We start from the raw sequence: 20,532 nt of genomic DNA, 5'->3' as shown, positions 1-20,532 counted from the left end.
TACAGCTTTTTATGTACAGCTAGAATATAAATCCCAATATACTCATCACATGTCTTTTTGAACTAATAAAATGAAATTTGTGTTTGCCTGTAGCAATTCAAAATTCATTCTTGTGTCTTATAATATTATATCACAGAATTAAGCATATGATTGTTAAAAATTCTCTGGCGCTGGGCATGGTGGTGCACACCTATAATCCCAGTACTTGGGAGGCTTCGAATTCAGTCTCGACAACTTAGCAGGACACTGTTTCCAAAAAAAAAAAAAAAAAAAAAATAGAGCTGGAGGTATAGCCCAGAGGTAGAAGGTTCCTGGGTTCCACCCCCAGTACCACACACACATACTCACATGCAAAGTTGTCTGATTCTGTTCATGTCTAAGTAGGGAGCCTAATTAACAGAAATGTGCATTTTATGTCTATTATTTATGGTTGTGAAGATACTTTCCACACTGGATAGTAATTAGTGCCTTTATTGAAAGTCTGAAGGATGAGTCACTCTACATACAACTCAGAATTTAAATCTTACAAAAGCCCTATCAAAGTATTACTATTATCACTATTTTACCATGTGGATGTTAAAATTTTTAGTTAAAGATCTTGATGATGGTCCTTTAAGGAAATTTGTGGAATTTTCAACCAAAGTCTGATTCTAGAATTCATGTAAGTTTCACTGTTCCATATTTAATCTCACAGTGTATTAGTTCTATGAATTATACAAGTCATAAAATGTTAACTTTATTTCTCAGCAAGACTGATGTAAAAATCTAGATTCACAAATAGACAAATTTGAAATATTCTTTAGTCTTGTGAGATGGATGATTCACTTCATGTTCTTTAAATGACATGACATTAAAAATATTATTTGCTTTTTCAAAATCAGTTTTTCACTTAACATTTAGGAATACATGCATTGTAAAATTCTGTATTCACACCTACTTTGTGAATGCCTGTTTTGTGCCAAGTTTTTGGTGTTAGGGATATAATCATCCTGAAAACCAGACATGCTTCTTGCTGGCTCTGGAACTGATATACCTGGGCTTTAAATCTTGCTGTCATCTCTTAGTAACTTTGGGCAGATTCTTTATCCCTACTGTCTCTCTCTCTCTCTTCATGTGTAAGAAGTAAAGAATAATAGTACCTCTCTCAAGAGTTGTTGGAGGATAAATTGAGATCATGTGTGTTCATAACATGGTATCAATCACATAGTAAAATTTAAATGTTATTTTTTATTAACACCTTAAAAATATCATTTGAAATATAAACAATATTCTTTAAAGGAAAAAAACAATGTTTCTTCAGTATGGTCATCTTTAGTCTGGAATTGTAAATCATTCTTGCATTATTTGGAAAGTCTTATGTACCTATATTAGCATCTACTAATATGTACTAGGTATATAAATATCTTGCTTATATTTTTTCCTACATGCTGCCACATACATTTAAAAATATAGTAAAAACTATAAGCTCTATTTTTATTTTTTATATTTTAAAGTTGGTGCTAGAACTGTATGGGCTAATTCCAAATATAAGAGAATATATGTTTAGGTTATGGCATTTATACTAACCTTCTGTTTAAAAAAGAAAGATTGTCACTTTGTGATTTGTTCTTCAGTACAGTATTTACGTGGAAATTGGAGGAAAAATTCTTTAGTGACTGCAAGGAAAAATGTTATAAAAGTTTCACTCTAAATTATAATTGACATTTTATATGATTTCTTGATTTTTGAATGGAAGGTATCTCTAAATGTTTTTAGAAAATACTGAAAAAGGAGATGATTTTAGTATACTTACAGCACAATATTTAGACATGTGAGTATGTAAATCCAAGTACGAATAATTTTGAAATTTGGAAGGCTGAGGATGGTAGCTAAGTAGCTGAATGCTTGCCTGTATGAGGCCCTGGGTTTGACTCTCAGGACACTACACGTTCACGTGTGCACGCACACATATGATAATAATTGAATTAATAGGTACATTTGCAAGAGTAACCAATGTAGTCACGTTTTCTTCTAGATTATTGTTTTATAATTTTATCGGAAGCTTGAGTAGGACTTAAATGTATCCAGATATGTTTAGTGATAGTACATGAAAATGAATGAATCTGATCTACTAGTTTTATTTTAAAAATAATAGTTTGTTATAAAAATCTTGCTTGTAATATTTCTAAGATTCGTTTATCTACATTTTCTATAAAAAAGATTTCTCAGGGCCATTTTATTATCTGTAATAAGATCTTGTTGGAGAAAATACGGCTTTGACATTAAGTCCCTACCATTTTATTCATACCGAAGTCAAAATGCCAAGGAAAAGTCAGCTCATAAGCTAGAGAAGTATATAAACAGTTTAATCATAGTGACTCTAGAGTTTACGATTTCTCCTTATTTTTGTAGAGCCTGTAAGTCTTAAGCCTTTAAAGTAAGGAAATTTACTATTTTAGCAAGAACATAACAGAAAGGTGTACTATAGTTGAGGTGGAGTTTGTTTTTAATGTAAATTTTTTAAAAGATTTCTTTGTTAAATAGATTTTGAAAGGTTTCTTTTAGTGTGTACAGCCAACTTTCATATTACTCTAAGTGTTGTAACTGGATATCAGTTACAATTCTGAGAATTAATATTAGCTGTACTCATTCTAAGTTTTTATGACTGTTCAAATATTGGTATACAAACCAATTTAACCGTGTTGCTTCAGCCAAGATATTAAAAAGTCTTGAAATTTGTTAGAATTAAGATTTAGTTATCAGTTTATTTTAAAAGGAACAAACTTAAGACACACTTTGTTCTTACAAACCAAAGAATGAGTACATAGAAATGATACAGCTGTTCTTTATGGGGCAAAGGGGGTTGCACTCATATTTAAAGTTCAGGTGGTAGATTATTTCATTAAAACAGCCACATGTAAAACAAATTAACACAACTCAAAATCTTGATATTTAGCATTGAGAGGTATGAAAAAGAATCAGTAAAGTTCTTTCATCAGAATACTATTTAGTAATGTTCATTTAATATTTTTGAGCTTGAAAAAAATGCATTGATGAACAAATATTTAGGTGACTGTGAAAATGGACCTTTATTGTAAAGTCATATATTTTGTACTCATTTGAGACTAAGTCACCCGTGCTGTATTGGAGCTCAGTGTGCTGAGAAATGAATTTGCTCATTTTTGTCACTTGTGAAAGACCAGCCAGAGTTACTGTGTCTGCCCATTGATTACATCAATGTAAAATATTGTGTCAAGTCATCAGTTGGTACTATTTGTTTTTAAAGTGATAAGCATAACTTTTTATTATAATCATTAATAAAAGCAAAGAAGCTAGCAGTGCTTTTACTTATTTTTTATTGTCATCAAGCAGTTTTCTAGGAACTTCAGTAAAGTATCAATTCAGCTTATAATTCTGGCACAAAGTACAGGAATTATGAATAAGCTTTTGGTGCCTTATTATTAAAAATCAAATCAATAGCTTTAATACCTTCTTACAATATCATTTTTAAACTATAGCTCTCTTTAAGGTAGATTTGCATATCTGTTTTGCTCTCAGTTCATCTTACCAGTTCAGTTTCTTTGCAGATTTTTGCCATAAGTAGAATTTAAAACCTTTTAGCTTCTTAAAATATTTCATTGCCATTTACTTAAATGAACTATAAAGTACATGCTTGTTTTTTGTGCAAGTACCAACATTCCGATTGAAAAAAAAAAAAGCTTAAGGAAAATTAAACAAATAGCAAAAGCATTCAGTCTTTATTTACAGTATATAGAAGATTACTGTTTCGGATCAGCAGGAACACCCCAGAGAAGGGCATCTTTAGCGATGGAATTTACATACCATTAGCGCACAGTACTTGGTTAGCAGCAGGGCTCTGTAGTAGCAGAGCTAGCTGGACACATTATCTGGGATGTCTCTGATGCCGAGCTTCTCCGAAGCTTGCTGGCTGCATGCTTGTTGCCTTTGTTCATGAGACAGGTAATTACTTGATAAAATGAAGTGCATCGCTGTGAACAATTGACCCCTTGGAACAGTCCAGGCTGGTCAGCAGTCTAAAACCACACTTTAAAGCCATCATTATAGCCTCAAATTTAAGAGTTTCCAAGGTACAGACAAAGGTATTGTCTTCCTTTAGTACAAGTCGAGTGCCATTTTCAGACTTTATGAAGTATTTAAATTGAATGATATTTGACGATATTGAAAATTCCTCCGGAAATCCATCCAGCCTGCTTTTAGACACCAGAACAATGCGGGATTTTATTTTTGAAATGAAATCAGGAGCATTACAGAAGATTCTCAGTCCTTGTGAACGATCGTGGTTATCTGTTATTTCCAAGAAAGTAGTCTCTCTGGGTGTTAGCTGTTCTTTTTCCCACCTGGATTTCACTTCCTCAGCCAGTCCCTTGAGCTGAAAGAATTCTGCTTCTTGTGCAAGAAGTTGATTTTCTCGAAACCCTTCAGGCAAAAGAAGTTCTCCATTTCGTAGGAAGTTTAGGACATGCCTGAAGAGGAGTCCATCCCTGTCTATGAAATAATGTCCATCAGCATCAAATGGGCAGAGGATTTTTCCATTCACTATACCTTCAAGGAAAGTGTCAGGGTACTTCGTCAGTGTCTGTTTTTGAGTAATGTATAAATATCCACCAACGTTGAGAGTCGTCAGTGTGGATTTGCAGTTCTTTCCTTGGTCTGTGTCTTCCTGGCTGTTGTGCTTCTCTTCGTACTCCTTTTCTTTTTCTCTTCTGATTATTTTACGCTCCATTTTTTATGCTATTTCAGCTTGCTCTTCTCGGCTTTGAGATTTTTAAAAAAGAAACACTAGCACACAAACACGCCTTTACTCGGTCCCAGCCTGGCGGTGGAATGGAAATGCTGGCAGCTTTGCCTGTGCTGTCAGCTCGGTTTTGCAGTAGGTGGCGTATCAGCTATGTATGCAGGAGCTTTCTGGAGTAAGATGGAAAAGAGAATTTGCATTTAACTGTGTCAGGGAAGGGATTTGTTGTGAATGGATTTTTATGTATGTCCTTTGAAGTAATAAAGAGTTATTCAGAATAAATTGAGTTTATTTTCATCAGTTAAGTAAACAATTATGTTTAACTCCAGCTAAATGTGGATTTCTATCCATTTCTAAATGACCAAGTTTTTCTTAGGCAAGCTTAATGTTGAATGATACTGTCATTTTTATAAAGTAATTTATATTAATATTATTTTAAGGCAAAGTATTAATATTATTTTAAGGCAAAGCATAAATTTCTAAGGTAAAAGGAACTAGGTATATAGGGACTTTTTCCTATAAATAGTCACATATTTCACAGTGGTGTAATTCCTTTTGAGATCCAAACAAAAGTATTTTAAAACTATTATTTGTGACATCACTCTTGAATCTAATTTTATTTGCTTATGATTCTTATTTGGGGCTTTCTGTCAAGTGAGAAGCTATTTTCTTAACATCTTTCCACAAAAGTCTTTATTATTTTACTCTAATGGTGCAAAATCAAATAGGCTTTGTAGTAATTATTCACATCAGGGTTTTTTTTTGGTTAAGATTTCCTTTGGAAAAGTCATGAGCTTGTTTCACCTTAAACTTGCATCAGCACTGAACAAAGACTTGGACTACTATAGACGATACTCTAACTGTGTGTGTAACCCCTGTGTGTGTACACATGCTAGGAAGATAGGAAGATGGAGAATCAAAATACCTCCTACAGAGTAATGTCTTGGGCAAGTTAGTTTGTTGTTGTTGCTTTTCAACTTGGTTCACAAAGGGTGAAAGAACACTGTGAGTATAATGTCCCCTCCTTCCCATATAACTTGCTATTTTAGGGTTCTGAAGCTTTCTAGAATTTAAGAGCCCAGTGGTAGTTAGGTGTGGTGGCACACGCTTGTAATCCCAGTATGTGGGAGGCTGAGACAGGAGGATTGCAGGTTTGCTACCAGCCTCAGCTACTCAGTGAGGACCTCCACAACTTAGTGAGACCCTGTTTCAAAATAAAGGATTAAAAAATAGGGCTGGGCATGTTGCTGGGAGGTAGAATACTCCTGTGTTCAATTTCCAGTCCTGAAAAAAGATAAAGAAAAAAGCCCAGTGGTAAGAAATGTCCCTAGTACACTCTTATTTGACCTTCCTCTCTAAATTATTTGAAAAAATATATTGTTCTTAGACTGTATGTATGTATGTATGTATGTATGTATGTATTTATTTATTTATTTATTTATTTATTTATTTATTTATTTATTTATACTGAAGATAGAACCCAGGGGCTTTCTACCTCTGGGCTAAACTCCCAGGCATATTTTATTTGAAAACAGAGTCTCACTAGGTTGCTGAGAGCCTCACTGAGTAGCTGAGGCTGGCTTCAAACCTTCTCAATCCTCCTGTCTCAGCCTCCCAAGTAATGGGATTATAAGCATGCACCACCACGCCTGGCTAAGTTAGACTTTAAATTTAAATTTATTTCTATTTCTACTGCATAAAGGATATTTGTTTATGTGCACGCGCATACTTGCTAGGTACTGAAGTATTGGGGATGTATGTGTGATATACTGAAAATTGAACCTGGGAGCATTCTACCTCCAAGCTACACCTCCTATTTTATTTTAATTTTTTGCGAGAGTCTCACTAAGTAGCTCAGGCTAGTCTTAAACCAGCTATCTTCCTCTCAGTCTCCCAAGTATTGTGATTGCAGGCATGTACCACCATGCCTAGCTGCATCAAGTGTATTTTTAAATTATTCACTTGTATATTGATAGAAGTTGCCACAGATTCTTTAAAAAATGACTACCTTTAGTTTTTCTAAACAGTATTAGATTTTCTTTAGATATAAGAATTATACTTAATTATTAGCAGATATTAAATATAACATTTATGTACCATGGTGATTATCAAGAGCCTATTGAAGTTGGACTAGAAAAATGAAGGCATAATGTTTCCAGAGCTGAGTTTTTGCTTAGAAACAATGAAATTCAACTTCCTCACTTTACCAAAGATACAAATTCCATTAAAGAGAATTTTTAGCATTTTAGCTAGAATTTTACAGCTTGTTAGTGGCAAAACCAACACTTACTTAATGGTTCCTCTCAGTCCTGCAGTATTGAGAAGAGTTTGCTCTTATGTCCTAGCAATCTCTTATGTGTTTGTTTTTCTAGAATCAGATCTTTTCTATGGACACAATATTTTAAGAAGTACTGAGTAGATTTGAGGAGAGTACAGCTTATGTTACCATTATAAATAATCAAAGCACATGAGTAGCATCAGGTAATAGCAAATCAACAAAAGCCTAACACTTTCATTTCTTGGTATAAGTTCTATTTTTATGAATTTTATGGAGACCCCAGAATCAGCATAACATGGCTGTTGTATAGTGTTGGAGATCGTAATAAAATTTTCTTTTATGTTTAAATAAGGTGGTAAATAAGGTAAATATGGGTGCTGGGGGTCTGCTTCCTGTTTGACCTTTGCTTCTGGAGGCCAAGCTTCCATGGAGGAGTAGGGAGGGAGGGAGGTAGTGGGGCAGGCTTGCTGAAAGTGGGACCGTGGACCCCTCCAGTCACTTATACTCTTATACTTGTTAACTCACTTCTGGTTTTTTCTGCCAGATTTTCAAAACCGCACAGCTTCTGCAGGATTGTCATGCTAGACACCAAACCGCCCCATCATGTGGCTCTTACCCTTGGTTCCTTTTTCTCACCCTCAGCTCCACCCTGGTGTGTGTGGCTTCTGCAAACCTGCTGTGTGTGATTTGTTTGCCACCCATGGTCTGGCAGCAGTAGGGAAACGGAAGCCTTATCTTAGTACCTCCCTAAAAGCTGATATGAAATAGGACTTTTCTCTTGTATCTTATCTGGCCTGGTCTTAGAAAAAGAAAATGGCAACCAGTAGGCCCCACCTTTTATCCACACAGCTTCCATTTAAACAAGATGATTGATTATATTTCACAGAAATTTCCTTGACCATTAAAATCTTGTGGTATGCATGCCCCTTAAGAGAAAGCCAAGTTGACTTCTTTGCAGTCTACTCTAAGTTTATGTTTACGTGGGTTGGGTGGTACTTATCCTAAGTAGTGTTGGTTAGGTCCACACATCCCGAAAACTACAGAATGGTTTATGTGACCATCCCTGGTTTATGTGACTATATTTCTTTGCCTCACTGTGGACACAAATTGGAATTAATCCTTTCAATGGTTTCATACATCAAAGATTAGCTTTCCTAGATGCACTTGACCACTGGATTTGAGGATTTCATCTACCTCTACAGGCAGAAAGATAAAGAGTTTCAAAGATAGGGGCTCTGTTCTCTTTTCAGAATCTTAGTCCCTTATAAGAGTAAAATTACCTCTACTTTAGAGGTAATTTTGCACACAAGTAATCATGTAATCATGCATACAAGTGAGCCCTTTAGGTACTTTGGTAATTTAGAAAGTTTCAGAAAACTGAAACAGGCATGTAGTGGCACATGCATGTAATCCCAATAGTACTTGGGAGGCTAAAATAGGAGTATCACAGGGGTTGAGTTTAGCTTCAGCAATTGAGCAAGACCCTTTTTCAAAATTTTAAAAAAGAGCATGTAACTTAGATGTATGCATGGCCCTGGGCTTGATCCCTAGTATTCTCCCCCCTCAGGAAAGAAAAGAAATAAATAGAGGGCCTTGATATGAGCCTCTCCTATCTCTCCTGTAGTTAATTATGCCATGCCTGGCCAAATTCTGCATTAGGCAGAATTTATTCCAGGATAATGGAAGGAAATCTCATCTTTTCTACCAGTTCCTAATGGGAAATGAGGTCTTTGTCATCACCACAATCAACATAGGACACCATGATGTACTCTCCCATGCCATGGAAAGATATAGAACCCTACCAGGAGAATGTCGCTCTTGGTTGGAAGATATAAGGTTGGATAATTTCCCTAGACTGAACAGGTAACTCCTCTGTGAAATTCAAACAGCCACTTTTAAGGGAAAAGGGATGATCTTGGGGAGCTGTCTTTGGTAAGAACAAAGTGCTTCTTTCTCCATGTTTTCCACCTTTGCCAGATCTTTTTGGTTGTTTTTGTGTGCATGCTTGATGCTTGTCTTTTGAAAAGATTAGATCCTATTACCTTAAAAAGAAAGTACAAGTAGCAATAGCCAGAGAAGCAGCTGTCAATTTCTACTTAAATCTGGAACTATATCTGTCCAAGGATTTCTGCACATTTTTCTAATTTATTGTTTTTGGTTTTTTTTTTTTTTTAACCTTCCTATAGCTTTCTCCAGCTGAGTTTTTCTTTTTTGACATATGGCTTGCTTCTTGATAGTCTCCTCTTAATAGCATTGAATGTGAGACTTATTCATGGTGATACTTTTTGTGAATATGTTGTTAGTCTGTGTGTGTGTTAAAAAAAAAAAAAGCTACACTGGCTAGGCATGGTAGAGCACTCCTGTAACCCTGGTACTTGGGAGGCTTGCAGATTCAAGGCCAGCCTCAGCAGTTAGCAAGATCCTCAGCCACTTAGTGAGACTGTTTAAAATAAAAAGGGGTAGGGTTGTAGCTTGGTAGTAGATTGTCCCTGAGTTCAATCCCCAGTAACAAAAACAACAACAAAACTACACTTTTATGTAAGAACATTTTAAAAATAAAGGATTTTGGCTAGTTAATCTAGTTCTCTTCGAATGTCAACACTTTGGTTTCATTTTGAAATGTAAAAGTCATCTACAGTAAATGTTTTGTGGGATTGGAATTTCACTAACACAAGTACAGTGTCAGATACCTTATGTAACTAACCACAGCATCTCACAAACTACAAAGTGCTCAAACCTTCCTGGGATTCATTCGCCATCACCTCTGGCCAGAAGGTCATATGAGTGTGTCATTCCAGGACCGTGAATATACTTGTGTTCTGCAGTGTTGACTCAAGTCTTCAAATAAGCCCTGGGAAATTGCCTGTGTTGGCAGATTTTTTTTTTTTTTTAACCTCATCTGAGATGTGTAAAAAAGAATGAAGCACTGTGTTAAAAAGAGTACAAATAAAAGTAACAGACTAGCCGAGGAGTTCAGGTGAAATTCCATTCCACATTTCTTTGCTTTTCTCTACAGAGTTATCTTGGCAACAGTTTATAAATATTAATTCATATTCTAAGTGTACTTTCTGGAAGGTGAATATTTCAGGGAAACCTATGCTTTATAATCTTTAAAGAAGAAAAGTTGTACTTTAAGCTGTTTAAAATGAAGTTTTTATTTTGAAGTATGGCCTCTGCATTATTTTCCACCTGAAAATTTTAACTTTTATGAGCGAAGCACTTTTATAAGCAATCAGATCAATACCAAAGTTATGATATTGTATAGAACTCATTTTTTATAGTGCTGTTTGCAAAAGAATTTTACTATACTTAAGAAGATAGGTTAATAACCAGATTATTAGTAAGGTCAATTAATTGGTTAATAATTAAGTCTGTCAATGAGTGGCATGCTTTTGGAAATTTATGAAAGGTAGTATTGTTATGAAGTCAGTGACCAAAGAGGGTCTGTGTTCCCAAATGCTGCCCTGACCACTGCTCTTCCTTTATTCTCGTTTCTCCTTTTTGTCTTCAGTGATAAGAATTGTGAAGGAGAAAGGAAGGGGCCTAGAGGAGGAGGACAGGCACTGGTGGTTCACAAGAGCACATGTAGTTTCTTAAAGTGTAGAATAATTACAGACTATTTTAGCATTTTTTCCACATTTAACATATCTAGATTGAGTTATGGCTTAAAATTATTAGCTTGTCACAGTTTAATGTCAGTATTTTGTCTTTTTTAGTGGTACATTAAATAATGAGTATTACAGTTGATGGCATCTTTCAAACTACTCTGTGAGCTATTCCTTTGGTATCTGAAGAAAATAAAATTAACAGATAGGGAGAGGAGAGGGTTGAGGGGAAGAGCAGCTGGGGAAAAGTCAAAGGGAGGGAGGAGAGAAGGACAGAAAACTATAGCTGTTGCATATTAAAATATAACTTAGTAAAGTTATACCACTCCCTCTTCTCCATACAATGCGGTTAAAGTAAAATCTTTGGCAGTGGGTGATTGTAATGACAAACCAGTTTTGAAGAACCACCCTATTAAGGAAAATGGTAAGTTCAGCAAAGGGGTCTTATCTCAAAGGAATACTTAATAGTGGGGAAATAATTTCTACCCTGTAGTTGTGAAGATCTCTTAGTATCAAAGTATATTGGAAATCATAAAAACTCAATAGTATGTGGTATTCCAACTATTACTAATTAAACATGATAGTGATAATGAGTGGATTTAACAGGTGAAATTAACAGATCTTGAATCATATTCAGTTGATTTGAAATATGTAGCAATAAATCTAAGTATTTAATGAATATTGTTTCCTTCAACTACATTGTAGTCTTCCTTAATAAACACATGGATCTATCTTTTTCTACCTTGTAGCATTCTTTACATCTACCACTGTGTTTGGCACTATAGTTTAAGTCCATATTTCAGGAGACAACCTTTCCAGAAGGTTTTTAATCATTTTGGTATAATTTTAAGATTTTCCCTAATTTCAAGTGTAGCCACTAAAGCTAGATCTTTTTTTTTTTTTTTTTTTTTTTGTGGTACTGGGAATAGAACCCAGGGGCCTTCTACCTCCGGGCTACACTCCCAGACCTATTTTATATTTTATTTGGAAACAGGGTCTCTTAAACCAGCTGAGGCTGGCTTCAAACCTTCGCGATCCTCCTGTCTCAGCCTCTCAAGCCCTGGGATTACAAGTGTGCACCACCACACCTGGCTTAGATCTCATCTTTTAATGAAGGTCTGTCTAACTATAACAGCCTATAGGTTGAACTTCCCTAATATAAAATTTAAAATTCAAAATGTTTCTTTAAGAAGTTTGAGAATTGCAGATTGTCGGGTTAGGGGACTCAGCCAGTTAAGCCTGTGCAAGTATTTCAAAATCCAAGATAAATCAGAAGTTGGAAGCTGGGCATGGTAGCTCATGCTTGTAATCACAGCACTTGGGAGGCTAAGACAAGAGGATCACACAGGTTCACCTCAGCCACTTAGTGAGGCTCTCAGTAACTTAGTGAGACCCTATTTCCAAATAAAATATAAAGTAGGTCGGGGCTGTAGCCCAGAGGTAGAAGTCCCCTGGGTTCCATCCCAGTACCACCAAAAAAAAAAAAAAAAAAAAAAGGAGTAGAAGGAGGAGGAGGAAGAAATTAGAAACATTTTTGGTTGGAAAGATTTGGGATAAGAGATAATGAGTTTTTATTACAATATAGCACTATCGTACCTCCTCCAAAAAAAAGTATTTGATTTTATAAGTTATTTTCCTTCTGGGTTTTTTGAGAGTGGGAATTATGTCAATACAATATCATGTTCACATCTGTATTTAAGAAGTTTTAATATTAATTTAACTATATGTGATGTGACAAGCAAAAAGAATACATTCTGAAGTATAGGCACGCTTGTAATCCCAGCATTCAGGATGCTGAGACCGGAGGATCGTGGTTCACGGACAGCCTCAGCTACTTGGTGAGGCCCTCTGCAACTTAGTGAGACCTTGTTTCAAAATAAAAAATAGGGCAGGGGGTATAGCTCAGAGATCAGATGCCCCGGGTTTCATCCCCAGACCCGCAAAAATAAATAAATAAATAAATACAAAAATGTATTTTTAAATTATTTATCCACTTAGGTTACTTTTTGACCAAAAGTCTATACAGCTTTTGTAGACTGATAAAACAATCCGAACTCCTTTTCATATTTGAAGCCTTCATTTTGTAAATTAGCTACTTTCCTTTCTGTTTTCATCCAGCCAGTCTTGTCATCCACAAACACTCTTTGGGTGGCATTACATCTTTTATGCAAGAATATACCTATAATCCCTCCTTCTCCCAGTCCATAGGGAGAAGTTAAGGAGAAGTTTTATGGGGGAGGAATTTGTTCTCTTCTAGATTCTGTGTTTGTCCTCAAATTATGGTTTCAGAGGCCGGGTGTGTTGGCGCACGCTTGTAATCCCAGTGCTTGGGAGGCTGAGACAGGAGGATCTCACAGGTTCGAAGCCAGCCTCAGCTACTTAGTGAGGCTCTTAGCAACTTAGCGAGACCCTGTTTCCAAATAAAATATAAAATGGGTCTGGGAGTGTAGCCTGGAGGTAGAAGGCCTCTGGGTTCCATCCCCAGTACCACCAAAAAAAAAAAAATTATGGTTTCAGTCTTGATTTTAAATTAAAAACTCTCAGCATATTAGGCATATTTGTAATTGGAATATTATTATAAGAAAACAGTATAAACAGATAACTTTAAGGAATATTTATATGAAAGTTATTCATCATTTTTGAGGTAAATAACCAAATGCTAATCCTATAGGTTAGTTTACTAAAATCTGAGCATATTTCTAAAGTTCCTTGAGGCCAATATACAGATTAGAACATCAGTCCACAAATTTGAAGCAATCATCTTTTTACCTTTTTTAATGTATAGTATATATTTAAATATATAATACAATGCTATTTTTCCATTTCCAGTGACTGCACCATAAAATGTAAACAAGGCTTCGCAAAAACATTGAAACATTCAAAATCAAACCCCTCATTCAGACCTTCACGTTCCAATGGATAACAGTGCAAAAGCCCATTGTAATGTCATTATTTACAACCTGGCCCTCTGTGTTATAAATCACCTTTTTAATTTTTTCATAGGAATAGTAAGTTTGCCTGACTGGTATGTTATGATGCCAGGTGGCATCACCCTGAGATCCACAGGCAAAAATTGCTAGGAAAATATTTTAAGTGAGAAGAGACTACTAGGCATATAAAACAACTTACCTTCTAAATGTACTTGGTCTGTGGAAATATTTTTTTCTGTCCTTTTCAACAAAGAATGTAGACACAAGAGTGATGTAAATTAAGAGAGTCACTTCAAAAGTCTGGAGGATCAGTCCACAGTTGGTTGCTAGGCCACTAGTTTTTGTGTAAGTGGAGTTGGAAGTGCCTTCGAAAGCCTCCACATCCAAATGGATCCCAAGTGGTCTTGTGGCCACAAACGCCTGGAACTTCCTGATGTCTAAGGACTTCCTCATATGTCTGATCTCACTCCGTACATGCCAATGCTAATAAACACCCTTCCTGCTTGCTTATTACTCATTCAAACTTGTGAAAAGCATCAGTCATTTCTCCTTAGTTGTTCAGCGTAGGGTGTATCTCAAGTTTAGATACAGCATAAAAAGGTCCAGTTTAGAGAAGTTTGACTATTTTCAAGGTTTGGACAGCTTCTTAACTTTTTGTTAGTATTCCAAGAAGCAGTTTCTAACAGATGAAGATTTAATTAAATTTAGGTCTTTTAAAGTATTAGAACAAACTAAATAAACTCCAATAAAATAATAAAACAGCCCCAATTGTAGGGGAAGGCTAGTGTTTTTATTTCATCAAAGAGAACTAGAAGTGCAGAGTATGGTGGCATACTGCTATAATCCCAGTACTTGGGAGGCTGAGACAAAAGGATTGCAGCTTCAATACCAGCCCCAGGAACTTCAGCCCTCAGCAACGTAGTGAGACCCTGTTTCTAAATTAAAAATAAGGCTGACAGTGTTGCTTGGGGGTATAATGCCCCTGGGTTCAATACGCAGTATGAAGGGGTGGCGAGAGGGGTAGAAAGAGAATAAGGGGAGGGGAGAGAAGAGGGGGGAGAGAGAGAACTAGAAACTAATTTCACAAATTTCAGCAACTTGAATGTTGATGCTGAGGCCCAGAGATGTGAACTTCTTTAAAGTAACACTGCTATTTAGTGACAAAATTCTAAGTAGAAGCCTACAGTTCTTTTTATAGGATGAGTTTTTATACTTACCCTTTAATTTTTCTGTCACATTTTTTTTCTGAAACTAGGTGATAGGATATACATAAATAAAATGTCATTGCCACATCCACGCTTATTGAGGTTCTTTTTGCTACAAGTAGTAGAAACCAATTAACAAACTACTCTAACTCCAAAAAAGGTGGTGGGTTGGGGGAAGAATTTAGGGGAAAAAAAATCCTAGAATGTTTTCCGTGTGTGTGTGTACATACTGGGGATGGAACCCAGGGGCCTTCTACCTCTGGGCTACACTATCAGACCTATTTTATATTTTATTTGGAAACAAGGGTCTCTTGGGCCAGCTGAGGCTGGCTTTGAACCTGCACGATCCTCCTGTCTCAGAACATTGCTTTTTCTATCAAGGCCTCTTCTTGATCTCCCAGCTAGACATAACTTCTGTGCATGATTTAATCTCAGTAATCTGTGTCTCAGTTTCATAACACAATTTTAACACATTCTACTCTGTACAATACAATCCTATAGACTATATGGAAGGATCAGAAGTTGTCATTTAAATAGTGATACCAAGCCTGGCACAGTGGCACATGCCACTGCGTAATCCCGGTGATTTAGGAGACTTGAGGCTGTAGGTTGACAAGTTCAAGGACAGCCCAGGCAATTTAGCAAGACCTTGTCTCAAAATGAAATTTAAAAAGGACTGAGGATATAGCTCTATTGTAGAGTGCTTGTCTAGCATGTATGAGGCCTTGGGTTCTATCTCTACTTTTATACACACACACACACACACACACACACACACACACACACACACACACAACCAATATACGTTTCTACCTACCTTAAATATTTTGTCTTAAAACTTTTAGTTGTATGTATAGATGCTATGTACATGTAAGATAAGGCCTTTGCTTTTAGTGTAGGATGTTGATTCACCATCTGCTTCTCTTTCCTGTGGAAATTGAATCATAATTTAGCTAAGATTTTTCAGTTTTAGCTCCTTCAAAAAAGGAGCAAGAATGTAGACACCGAGAAACAATATGAATGCAAATCCTTGTAGACTTTTGGGCTTATCTCTGGTCTGTGGTTGCCTTATCTATAACTAATTTGACAGTATTTTGGGGGCAGCTTACCTTTATATCAGATCCTACCCAAGACATTCGACCTAGTTTTCATAGAAACATTATTTGAGTTTATGTAATACATAATAAAATTGCATAATTACTAAAACTAGCATCAACAAGTTCTAGCATAGTTAGAGCAGAAGTATGTGGGAGTACTGGAGATTAACCTACTACCCACCAGTGTATTATGAGCTGTGGACATCTGTCACTATATTTAATAGGGAATTGAGAGCCTTTGCTAATGTGGAAGTCCATTCAATGGAGATATGTCAAAAGTGTTTCTCTTGTATTAAAATGATACATCTTATCATCCTACTAGTCTTGCAGTTCTCAATGTGGTCAGGGAACCACTAAATACAGGAATCTCTGACACCCTTTCAAAAGGGGTCTTTGAGATCAAAACTATTTTCATAATACTACTAAGCCCTTTTTTACTTTAATTCTTCAAAAATTTCTTAGTTTCTAATGTGGAATTACCAGTAGCTAAAACTCACATAAAGGATAGTTCCTCTGAATTTCTATACTTTTTCTTTTAAAAATAAATGTAAATCTATTTACTTTTTTATGTTGAACTTTTTTTTAATGGTGCATTGTAGTCATGCATCTTAATGGGTTACAAGATGGTAGAGGCATACATGCACACATCACTCATTTAGCCCTTCCCCCTTTCTACCCCTTTGATTTATTTTTAAATTGACTGTTAAAACTTGTCTGAATTTGTAGTATACAACATGATGTTTTGATATATGTACACATAATGGAATGACTTAATCAAACTGCATATATACTTTTTTTGGGGGGTTCCCCAAAAGCATTGAACCCCTAGCCTTTTTTATTTTTAATCGTAAAGTCTTGTTAAGTTGCTGATGTTGGCCTTGAATCTTGGATCCTCTTGTCTCAGCTTCCCTAGTACTGAGATTACAGGTATGTGGCACCATACCTGGTTACATCTATACTTTAAAGAATACAATAACACAAATATTTAAGAATGGCTCTACTTCTCTGAACTCCTTGAGAACAAGTGCCATGTTTAATTTGTTGTTCTTATTTTTATTCTTCTTCTTTTTTTTTTTCGGGTTTTTTTTTTTTTTTTTTTTTTGGGTGGTACTGGGGTTCCTGGAAACCCTTCTACCTCCGGGCTACACTCCCAGACCTATTTTTTATATTTTAATTTGGAAACAGAGTCTCCTAAGCAAGCGCGGCTGGCTTCAAACCTGCGTGATCCTCCTGTCTCCGCCTCCCAAGCCCGGGGATTACAAGCCTGCGCCACCACACCCAGCTTTTTTATTCTTTATTTTGAAACAGAGTCTCAGTGAGTTGCAAAGGGCCTCACTAAGTAGCTGAGGTTGTCAGCGAACCACAGTCCTCTGGTCTCAGGCTCCCAAATGCTGAGATTACAAGCATGCGCCACCATACCCTGCTTAAATTGTTGTTCTTTTTTTTTTTTTTTTAATTTATTGGGTTTTTTTTTTTTTTTTTTTTTTTTAGTCATACATCATTTAATGGGGTACAAGATGGTAGAGACATGCGTGCACACATTACTCACTTAGCCCTTCCCCAATTCCCCCCTTTCGCTGCCCCCTCCATCCTCATGTTTGGCTTACTGATTTTTTTTGGGGGGGGGGGTCTGGGATGGAACCCAGGGACATTCAACCTCCAAGCTACACCCCCTGGCTCATTTTTTATTCTTTATTTTGAAACAAGGTCTCACTAAGTTGCGGAAGGCCTCACTAAGTAGCTGAGGCTGTCCGCAAACTGCGATCCTCCAGTCTCAGCCTCCTGAATGCTAGGATTACAAGTGTGCGCCAACATGCCCGGCTTGGCTTACTGATATGTTCGTGAATGTATGTGATGTACATCATTTTTAATGTACCTTTCATGATCTTGTACATAATAGGCACTACGTATATATCTCATAAATGTATGAGAATACAAAGGATTATTTTTCACTTTTTTGTCTTCTAAATTGAACCAATAGTTTAAGCTAATGGTTTCTGTATAAATGAATAGGCTCTATAATTAACAGCAATGGTGTAAGTGTGTTCTTTCAAAATAGTTCAATATTTTGAATTTTGAAGAAGAAAAGTATAGTTTACTGGGGGAAAATATGTGAATGTTTTCCTGTTAGGCTTTTAAAAGTATGTGTTGAATTTAAGAAGAGAGCAGGCAAATCATGCTTAGGAGGGTATGTCATAAGTAAAATGGCCATTTAAATTTATTTAAGAGAAGGAGACAAGGAAAACCATCAGAAATGTGGGGTTAAGAGCAGCCAATTGGTGGCAAAATTCATTGCTGATGAGTAAGGCTTTCTTTTTACCTGAGTAGCATTCAAACTGCATTAGGTTTGAAAAGATAGGATGGGCAGAAAATTATGGTGCAAGGAAGTGAATTTTATTGCTTTTATATGAGTAACCTTGACAAAAGAATAGCAAGGAGAATGATGATATTTTGAACCTGCTTTCCACCCTTTCTGGTGTTACATGGAGACAGCTGACTACAGAAACCTTTAACTAAAAATTTGAGCCTGGAGTGGGTACTGCTGAAAAAGTGGGCAGCATTCACAACTGGTATTAAGATGTTACTCTTTTAGTATTCACCATTAATAAGCACTGGGGTTTGTGATTAAATTATTTTAGGGGTAGTATTCTAGATTTACCGTGTTTTCTTTTTCTTTCTGTTCTTTTTCTTGTGTGTGTGTGTGTGTGTGTGTGTGTGTGTGTGTGTGTGTGTGTCTGTCTGTCTGTCTGTCTGTCTGTGTATGTTAGTGTTACCACGGATTGAACCCAGGGGCATTCTATATCTGAGCTATACCCTCAGCCATATTTTATTCTTTATTTTGAAGTAGGGTCTCACTAAGTTGCTGGGAGTCTCACTAAAATTGTTAAGTCTTGCTACATTGCCAAGGCCGTCCTTGAACCTGCAGTCTTTCTGTCTTCAATTTTCCAAGTACTGAGATTATAAGTATGTGCAACCATTCCTGGCTGATTTATGTTATCTTTACTTTTTTTTTTTTTTTTTTGTGTGTGTGTGTGTACTGGGGATGGAACCTAGGGGCTTTCTACCTCCAAGCTACACTCCCAGGCCTATTTTCTATATATCTGTGTGTCTTTTTTTTTTTTTTTGGAAACAGGATCTCACTAAGTTGTTGAGAGCCTTACTAAGTGGCTGAGCCTGGTTTCAAAGCTGTGCAATCCTTGCCGGGCGTGGTGGTGCACGCTTGTAATCCCAGCGTTCAGGAGGCTGAGACCTGGAGGATTGCGGTTTGCGGACAGCCTCAGCTACTTAGTGAGGCCTTCTGCAACTCAGTGAAACCCGGTTTCAAATAAAGTATAAAAAATAGGGCAGGGGGTGTAGCTCGGAGGTCAAATGCCCCTGGGTTCCATCCCCAGACCCGCAAAAAAACAAAACAAAAAAAAAACCTGTGCAATCCTCCTGTCTCAGCCTCCCATGTCCTGGGATTACAAGCATGCAGCACTATGCCTAGTGCTGATTTATATATTTTTTAATTAATTTAATTTAATTTATTTATTTATTTTGCGGGTCTGAGGATGGAACCCAGGGGCATGCTACCTCCGAGCTACACCCCCTGCCCTATTTTTTATTCTTTATTTTGAAACCGTGTCTCACTGAGTTGCAGAGGACCTCACTGAGTAGCTGAGGCTGTCCGCGAACCGCCATCCTCCAGGTCTCAGCCTCCCGAATGCTGGGATTACAAGCATGTGCCACCACGCTCGGCTGATTTATATTTTTATTTTATTTTATTTTATTTTTATTTTATTTTTGGTGGTACTGGGGGTGGGACCCAGAGGCTTTCTACCTCCGGGCTATACTCCCAGACCCATTTTATATTTTATTTGGAAACAGGGTCTCACTAAGTTGCCGAGAGCCTCACTAAGTAGCTGAGGCTGGCTTCGAACCTGCGCGATCCTCCTGTCTCAGCATCCCAAGCGCGGGGATTACAAGCGTGCGCCACCACGCCCAGCTTGATTTATATTTTTAAAAAGCATTAATTTATGTTCCAGCATTAAACTTTCCTGATGTATTTACGATACTATATAGAGCAAACTTTCCCAAACCTTGCTATTGTTATGATGACTGAATTTTTTTTGTCATTATTGTTGTTTTGGTGGTGGTTCTGGAGATTGAGCCCAGGAGCATTCTACCTCTGAGCTACGTTGCTAACCTTTTTAAATTTTTTCTTTTAAAGTAAGATCTCACTGGGCTCTTGAGAGTCTCCATGCATTGCTGTGTCTGTCCTCGAACTACAATCCTCTCTCAGCCTCCCAAGTACCACCACACCCTGCCTGAAGAATTTTTGACAGAACTTTTTACTTCAATGAAGAGGCAAACTCAAATATAAGATTTGTTTTTGCTTTAAGAAAATCCAAAATTTAATCTTGTTAAATTCACTCATGAGAGGAAATTGTTAGATTTTTTTAAATTAATTTAAAACAATTATGACTTTTTATTATTTCCTACCTGGCATATTTTGGTATAAGGTAGGCATTCATCTCATTATCATTCTTTATATATGTTGCCTTAGAAGGACTCTGGAAATATTGAATACACACAATGTATTGGTAATTCGACTTATGAGTTACAGTGTGGAATTCCTTTGCATTTTGGAGACAAAATTAAGAAAGATAGCTAGAAAAAAG

The 20,532-nt window shown here is 36.5% G+C and overlaps 2 protein-coding genes across 4 annotated transcripts in view; one reads left to right on the top strand and one right to left on the bottom strand.

The window, feature by feature from the left end:
- Positions 1–20,532, top strand: part of GTF2F2 (general transcription factor IIF subunit 2) — a gene marked incomplete at both ends in the record, with an annotated part of 160,100 nt that overhangs the window by 72,490 nt on the left and 67,078 nt on the right. The gene's annotated exons all lie outside the window — the stretch shown is intronic.
- KCTD4 (potassium channel tetramerization domain containing 4) lies at positions 3,965–4,744 on the bottom strand (the record flags this gene model as incomplete). Its single annotated transcript, XM_080688802.1, has 1 exon — positions 3,965–4,744. One exon carries the CDS (start codon positions 4,742–4,744, stop codon positions 3,965–3,967), a length of 780 nt encoding a protein of 259 aa, XP_080544928.1.

Source organism: Muscardinus avellanarius (assembly GCF_963383645.1).
Source record: "Muscardinus avellanarius genome assembly, chromosome: 2".
In the NCBI taxonomy this organism is placed as follows: Eukaryota; Metazoa; Chordata; class Mammalia; order Rodentia; family Gliridae; genus Muscardinus; species Muscardinus avellanarius.
The sequence above is the reverse complement of the archived record's forward strand: the minus strand, read 5'-3'. Positions and strand labels throughout refer to the sequence as shown.